General features: G+C 39.7%; 2 protein-coding genes across 2 annotated transcripts; both read left to right on the plus strand.

Moving 5' to 3' along the window:
• The first annotated feature begins 433 nt into the window (after window positions 1–433).
• tomm22 (translocase of outer mitochondrial membrane 22 homolog (yeast)) lies at window positions 434–2,033 on the plus strand. Its single transcript, XM_085360463.1, has 4 exons — window positions 434–665; window positions 989–1,107; window positions 1,494–1,611; window positions 1,719–2,033. Exons 1-4 carry the CDS (start codon window positions 576–578, stop codon window positions 1,791–1,793), a joined length of 402 nt encoding a protein of 133 aa, XP_085216589.1. The 5' UTR covers window positions 434–575; the 3' UTR covers window positions 1,794–2,033.
• A 1,474-nt stretch (window positions 2,034–3,507) lies between these two features.
• Window positions 3,508–7,810, plus strand: dmc1 (DNA meiotic recombinase 1). Its single transcript, XM_085360464.1, has 13 exons — window positions 3,508–3,564; window positions 3,851–3,895; window positions 3,989–4,135; window positions 4,254–4,336; window positions 5,892–5,944; window positions 6,051–6,092; window positions 6,169–6,241; window positions 6,352–6,443; window positions 6,517–6,590; window positions 6,731–6,845; window positions 7,286–7,346; window positions 7,451–7,567; window positions 7,741–7,810. Exons 1-13 carry the CDS (start codon window positions 3,508–3,510, stop codon window positions 7,808–7,810), a joined length of 1,029 nt encoding a protein of 342 aa, XP_085216590.1.
• Window positions 7,811–8,157: the final 347 nt, after the last annotated feature.

The following is an 8,157-nucleotide window of genomic DNA, read 5'->3' on the forward strand; positions in this document are numbered from 1 at the left end:
TGATGTGCATATGCGCTGCATTTGTCACACTGTATTCACAAATGAGTCGCTCCATTGGACCTTAGGGTTACCAAATCTCACTTTAACCCCTGAACACAAGGATAACCTAATGAGGTCTTTGCCATCATTGATCGATAACCCCACCCATAGCCAACACCTTAACCCTGTGCTTTGGAGAAATGAAAGAAATATTTATTGTTGGAAATTTTTAATTTTTGATGCGAGTCACATAGAATAATTATTTTTATTGTCCCCTGATTACCAAAGACTTGACTTAGACCTCACAGAGTTAACCTAAGCGGCTGATCCTGCAAGTGGCAGTAATACTCCCGAGCTTGCCATTAGACAGTCCATACAGCAAGGGGCGCACTACGTTTCTCTTCACGTACAAATTGACCCCTGACCTCCTGTCGTCATCCGACCCCGAGTCTCACGTTTTCCTACTGTGACCTCAGACAGTCAGCACACTTCCGAGCTTTACCTTTAGCAGCAGGTAAAACCTCAGAAACACATTGTTCTGGCCGCAGTGACTCTCATTGTTCTGATTTAGTCGCGGATTTAACAGGAAGGAAAAAATGGCCGGAGTCGAGGAACTGTCCCCCGCTACGAGTTCGGTGTCTGTACGGCCCCCAGAGGACGAGATTGACGACGACGAAGATGAAGATGTAATTCCCTTATTATTCATGGGCTCTTGAAAAAAGATTGAATGAAAATGGGACTTTAGCAGTGTGTTGCACTGTTTTGTTTGCTGTGTTAGTTCCCCTGCCTAAATAGGGCAACACCAAAGCTAACTAGCTAGCTACCTACCTGAGGTATACGGTCTGTCTAACAATGCTGCAAGCTAAAAACCAGTTTCACTGTACACGAATGTATTTCATGTTCCCACTTAGATGTTAGCTAATTTTCCTGTATGTTCTTACTCATTAGAGATGCTTCTTTATTTTCTAATCCACGGCTCAAATGTTTGCTTTTTGTGGTCGTCCATAAGCTGGATGAGACGCTGATGGAGAGATTGTGGGGCCTGACTGAGATGTTTCCTGAAACGATGCGCACAGCTGCAGAGGTGTCTGCACACTGCTCAGTCTCATTGATTAAAAAGTTCTACAGGTATGTCTCTCCCAGTCTGTTGCTTTTCATTAGTAATTGCACGAATGTGTTTGTTAAGAGGCCACAGTAAAGGATATAACAGGTACAAATTCTTTGCTCGTGCCAATTAAGTCAACTCTTAACTTAAATCTGTTGGTTCAAGTATGCATTGGGTAAATGCTACAACATTATAAAGAATGGAAAAACACCAAATCACAGATTTACATATAGCAAAATGCAATATCCATCCATGGATTTTCTACAGCTTACAGGGTCTGGGGGTGAACTAATATTATTCCAGTCTTTGCATATTAGAGTCTAACTAAAAGGAGTATTAGAGTAACTAAAGGGTACCGTATAACACATTTTAAACTGCAGGTACTAATCAGGTTGGTGTTCTGTTACAGTTTTTCCCGCTCTGCGCTCTGGGTCGGCACTACCTCCTTCATGATCCTGGTGCTGCCTGTTGTGTTTGAGACAGAAAGACTACAGCTGGAGCAGCAGCAGCTACAACAGCAGAGACAGGTGAGTGTTATGGGGCACTTGAGCGTTAATTGGTAGTTGTTCAGGGGAAAAGCATTTACTGGGAAATTTCAGTGTGCAGCCTGAATAATCGATTCTTCCCCCTTTAGATCCTGTTGGGACCTAACACTGGAATGTCCGGTGGGATGCCGGGCATGATGCCTCCTGCACCCGGCAAGATGTGAGGGGGCAGGAAGGGCCGACAGGAGCCTGAGATCTGCTGTTGGAGAGGCAGCAGAGTCACTCGGAAGGAGAGACAAGAGAGAAGAGCGAAGACCTGAAGTTTAAAGAAAAAAAGGCAGAGGCTGTATGTCAGCAGCGTTCAGCTCACTCCAGCAATATTGTGGAGGAGGATGTGATGTGTGTCCAACACTTCCCTCTCGCTGTCTCTCCTTACTCCCAGGATCATGCAGAGACTGATTTCCAGAAGCACAGCTTCTGTTATTTTTCTTTTTTGGGTTCCTTTTTTTTTTTTTTTTTTTTTTTTTTTTTAAATACTTATATCAGCATAAATAATTTCTTCATAGGGGATATCAGTTGAAGTTGGATACAGTGAAAAGAGAAGTGTGGAGGTTAGCGGTGGTATAGCTCGGTGTTTGTAGTCAGAAGAATGGTACTCTCATTGGTAGTTCAGTTCATCTTCATATGCTTATTGGTTCCCCTTGCATGTGAAGAATGAAGTTAGAATATCTGATCATATGTGACAAGTTTTATTAAATTATAAGATTGGTGTCTACATTGACCACGTGCTGTGGTTCCGTCTTTGTCTCAGATCACCAGTGTACTATATGTGTATAGTATGTCAGAGTGTAATGCCTCTCGCTTTGAACTTTCCACAGTTATTGGTTTTATCGTGTCCTCCTGGTTAAATGACGCTGATGTGTCCAGTCTTAATTGAATGTAATTTAGTTTTCCTCTGTTGTCATTCATATGACAGTATTTTATAATCTCCACTGAGCAACCCCATGATTTTGTTTTGTGTTCAACATTACTGCCACAATTAAAACACCAAATCAAATAGAAAGCCTTGTGTCTACTTTCACCTTGTTTTTGTGTGTAAGATCAAATATTTTGAGGTGTTTGTCAAATGTATTAAATAATCAACAAGAGGTATCGTTGAAATTATCGTCATTCATTTATTTTTGTAATCATAGAGTCTGTATTTATTTCACCACATTTTGATCATAAAGTCTTGATATTGGTTATTATTTACATGAGATATTTTAGCTTGTAAGAACCATCTAACAATACTGATTCTGACAATCAGTAACTTGTCTTCAGATAAAAAGTTCCATTGTCATAGAAAAATGTTTTTATTGTATACAAATGATTAGAAATTCAGAAGTTTAGAAAGTAGTATTTAGGACAATGCTGCATTCACGTGTTGTTTCCAAAGGATTAAGATAGGAATGTGTTCCAAAGATTTCGAGAGACATAACTCCTTCAGATATTTTATGGGGATATTTGTTTAAAGCCTTAACGTCCGATGATGTAATTGGGAACACTTAAACGCAACATTAATACTAACTATTGTTTGGTCACGTTCATTTAACTGGTCAAAATAGAAATTTCCGCTTGCACCTGAAGAGTCAGAAATTCCCGCCGGTGACAAAAGGCCAGTTTTGTCATGAACACAAAAAAGCTATCTTTTAAACTTTAGACACTATATTTGTTTTTCATCCATGAGCGTACTGTAGTTGGCGTCCGATAGCTAATAATCATACGATAATCTGACAGTCTTGTTTTGTAGTTTAACCTGTTTTTCTTTGTTTGTTTGTTTGCCTTGAAAGAGCGGTGTATGGTTAGCAAAGAGTTAGCTTGATTTTAGACTGGCTAAATATCTTAGCTGAGTAATCAAAATACCTTTCATCTTTAATTCTGACCTCATTCTGCATTAAAATGAAAGTTGCAGAGGATCAAGTTGTTGAAGATGATTCTAGTTTCCAGGATGATGAGGTAAGATTTGAGTATTATTTTATTCAGTGCGTGTTAATACTATAGTGTCCCTCTTTAAAGAGGAAAAAAATATGTTAAATGAAGATTTGCCTTAAGATAAAAAAAAAAACAATGTTTAAATAACTTAAAGTTTAAGCTATATTATATTTTGGTTACAAATATTGTATAAAGATAATGCAGAAGAGTAGATTAAAACATTATGAAAAGCTATAATCTGCAGGCTTTTTAATGTTATATTTACTCTTGATCAGTTAGCTCATATAGATTTTTCCTCTGAACCTCACAGGAGTCTTTCTTCCAAGACATTGATCTCCTGCAGAAACATGGGATAGTGAGTAAACAGCTGAGCTCAAAATCACTCATCTAACAAAGAGCAATTTGAGTGTGTGAGCATCAATCTGACCCTCCTGCCGTGTGATCACAGAACATGGCAGACATCAAAAAGCTGAAGTCAGTGGGCATCTGCACTGTTAAGGGGATCCAGATGACTACCCGCAAAGCTCTGTGTAACATCAAGGGCCTGTCAGAAGCAAAAGTGGAAAAAATCAAGGAAGCTGCTGGAAAATTGCTGGTAAGACACTGCGTTTTGAATCCTTAAATATCTGCTCTGTCCTGTTTATGTCTGTAGTGGGATCAAAACGTGACTGAAAAGACGATTTGTGTTATAGTTGATTCTCTTTATGTTGTAGAATGTCGGTTTCCAGACGGCTTTTGAATACAGCGCAAGGAGGAAGCAGGTGTTCCACGTCACAACTGGGAGCCAAGAGTTTGAGTTAAGTTTTCCTCATATTGGGCCTCATTCACAAACAGTGGACAAAACCTTGTGTACCCTATTTTCATTTTACACGCAAGTCCAGCATTCATCAGTAGTTTCTCACCTGAATTCGTCCATACCTTAATTAAGAACTCCCTCAAACTATCTTTATGCATAAATTCTCGCCACTTGGATGAAGGCTAGAAGGTCACAAAAAATGTAAACAAACGTCTTTGTTTTTGGTATTAGTCCAAAAAGTCAGAGACAGAAAATTTGCTCATATTTATCATCCCTTTCTCAAGTCAGGAACCTTGAAATTATTTTGGAGAATGATCTTAGATTTGATAATCATATTCAGAAAATATTAAAACTTAAGATTGGTGAGAAATTGATCCATGCTTTTAGGTTAGCAAACAAGCAGGTTGAATTATTGTAACGCTCAATTTGCAGGAGTCTCCAGGTCATCAGTAGGACGAATCAGTTCTTATAGATGTGAAAATGTGACCCCACTATTGAAGTCACTTCATTGGCTTTCAGTGCTAGTTCATAAGCCTCTCTGTTGCTTGACCCCTCCAATGTGTCTTTGACTTACTAATTGTTTATAACCCGGTCAAACCTCTCACTGTGCTGAGGTTGCTTTGGTTACTGTGGTCCTGTTCTTTGGAACAAGCTGCCTGCTGACCAGAGGTCATATGCATCTGTGCCGACATTAAAAAAAAACCCTCAAAATGTTTTTGTTACATTAATTAGCGGTGCATGTGTGTTCTTTGTAAAGTTTAATTGAGCTTTTGTTGTAATTGAGCTTTTATTTTGTTTTCACTGCCTTAAAACCTACATAGGTTTTTATGTTTTTGTCTCCCGTGTTCATCAGACTGAGTTTAAGTATAATCAGTTGTGCTATTTAAACAAAAAAGTCATTGACATTGTTGAGCTGACAGATCAGACACTCCTCAGATCCTCACTCTTCTTCCTTTTGTGTGGTCTGTGTTCAGAGCACACATTCAGACTGCACATTTTCTTCCGTTAGGTTGTTCTGTTTGTTTTGTATAATTTTTTATGTCGAAACTTTTCCTTTTCTTACCCTAGAAGACTTCTTGTCTCAGGGGAGATAAAGTTCATCACTTTGTTTATTTGTTTAACCCGAAACCTCCCTTTTGTTATTAACCATTGTCCCTTCTCAGCTGACTCTTTTTAAAAGCTGTGCACTTTCTGGCTTCCTCCTCAGGCACTGTTTCAGTTCCTTCAGTCATAAATTATCCAGTTTTGTTTGTTTGTTTTTTTCAACTTCCCCGCAGTTCACGCAGATAACAGGTAGCGAGCGGTCGTCTACTGGCTCAGAATGCTTGTAGTTCAATAAAATACACACAGTTGTGAATCTCAGGGTTATTTTTCACTGAACTTTGTGCACGCAGTAATCACACTAGACTTTCTTCTTTGCTTCATAGCTTTAGCATATTAATAGATAAATTGGCAGTAACATGGAGGATATAGGAGGTTTTTGAGATTTATCAACAGCAGCGTTAGTATTGATTAAACCGATGATTTTACATGTATGTGAACTGTGTCTCTGCAGTAAATTGCTGGGTGGAGGTGTAGAGAGTATGGCGATCACAGAGGCCTTTGGAGGTGAGCAGACGCCCCCCTGTAATGCGTTCCTCTCTGATGTTTTCTCATCTAAATTCATGAATACATTTCAAATTCATGAATTTACTCTCAGTATGTCTTCTTCTAGAGTTTCGCACAGGAAAAACCCAGCTGTCTCACACGCTCTGTGGTGAGTAAAGAATCTTTTTTGTTGGTTTTTAGCTTCCTGATACAGAGTAGTTTAAAACGCGTTCTTTGTCATTCAGTCACTGCTCAGTTGCCGGGCGAGGATGGATACTCGGGCGGAAAAGTAATCTTCATTGACACGGAGAACACCTTGTATCCTTGGAATGAGCACGGCACAAATATATACCAGCTGAAACGCTGCCATGTAACGCTGATGGTAATCTGCCTCCTATTTTCCTTGACTTGTACTTGTCTGATTTGAGTCGCCCGGACAGACTGAGAGACATCGCTGACAGGTTTAACGTGGACCATGATGCCGTGCTGGACAACGTGCTTTACGCCCGAGCCTACACTAGTACGAACATGCATTACAGTTGATTTAGACTGACTTTTTTAGAGCATTTTATAAAGAACTGAAAACTCTGCAGGTGAACACCAGATGGAGCTGTTGGACTTTGTAGCAGCCAAATTTCATGAAGAAGGAGGCGTGTTCAAGCTGTTGGTAAGCAAGAGAACTTTTCTTCTGATATTGGTTTTAGTCATCAACTCTGTAAATCTAATCAAGGTGGAGAACAACACCTAGAAACCGGGTTTCCCTGTTTCTCTGGCCTTTCACTCTGCTTGTGTGCTCGTCGTTGGTAGATTATCGACTCCATCATGGCTCTGTTCAGAGTGGACTTCTCTGGCAGAGGGGAGCTCGCTGAGCGGCAGCAGAAACTGGCCCAGATGCTTTCAAGGCTGCAGAAAATCTCTGAAGGTCTGAATCAGGATTCTCGGTTTTTGTGTGTAAATATTTATTTCATTAACACCTTATCTTTTACACGAACTGTTGGAAACAGAAGTTGCTGGTGGTTGACTGGAAATAGCACCCTGATCATTTTCCTCATATAGTAACCTTTATGTATAAGGAATGTCGGATAAACAATCATCAACATGGAGACAGAATGTTTTTAAAGCTTTGAGATGAGTGTTTCCACTGACTGTGAACTGACTGTGAAACAGTGTGCTAATTGGGCCAATGACTTGTGATTTGTAACTCCTTAGCCACAAAAAATCTTCCATTTTGACAGATGAGGACCAGAAGTTTTTTTGCACCTACAACTCTCACCATCTGGTGACCTTATATAGACTGTAGGTTTAAAGCACTTCCACTTTGGCTTCTATGTTTATGTTTTCTATGTTCTATGTTTTCGTCAGAGTACAACGTAGCTGTGTTTATTACCAACCAAATGACAGCTGATCCTGGAGCCGGAATGACGTAAGATAGCGCAGATTCCCTCATGCTTACAAATAGGAGGTTTTCTGATAAAAACGCCGTGTGAAACACTGCTGAGATGTTCTTAAGTTTCTCACCCATTTCAGGTTTCAAGCTGATCCCAAGAAGCCAATTGGTGGGCACATCCTGGCCCACGCTTCCACCACACGCATCAGCTTGAGGAAGGGGCGTGGGGAGATGAGAATCGCCAAGATATTTGACAGGTATTTAGCAGTTCAAGGGCAATTTTCATAGTGATCAGTTTAATTATTAATGACTTGGATCAAGTATAAGACATGATATGACACTGTAGTGACAAAGATGTGAACGTGAGCAAAGCGTGAAAAGTCTTAGATAAATGTTCTACACTCATCTGTCTCTTCGTGTTTGCTTCCAGTCCTGATATGCCTGAGAATGAGGCAACCTTTGCCATCTCTGCTGGAGGAGTTACTGATGCCAAAGATTGAAGTATAATTGAAGTATAATAAAAGGAAAAGATGAGACTTGCATGTTAACACTGTTCCTTGCTAACCCGTCAACTTGTTAGTTATATTATTTATTTATTTATTTATTAATAGCTTCATTAACCTTGTGTAATTTGTTAAAGATTAAAGTCTGACATATAGTATTGTACTATTTGGTGGTGGTGTTGTTTCTGTTTGAGAGATTGTTATGAAATTAATAAAGAATAAAAATCCCTTTTCTGATGTTTCATACTTGGGTTTCATTGGGGGGGGGGGGGGGCTGCAAGACTAATTGTACCCTGACTGTATACTTAGCGGGTTTGCAGGTGTCCGGTGCTGCCCTCTGGCGG

Source organism: Diplotaxodon limnothrissa, linkage group LG8 (assembly GCF_057381915.1).
Source record: "Diplotaxodon limnothrissa isolate DT_005_m linkage group LG8, D_limnothrissa_male_GT1.1, whole genome shotgun sequence".
NCBI classification, from domain to species: Eukaryota; Metazoa; Chordata; class Actinopteri; order Cichliformes; family Cichlidae; genus Diplotaxodon; species Diplotaxodon limnothrissa.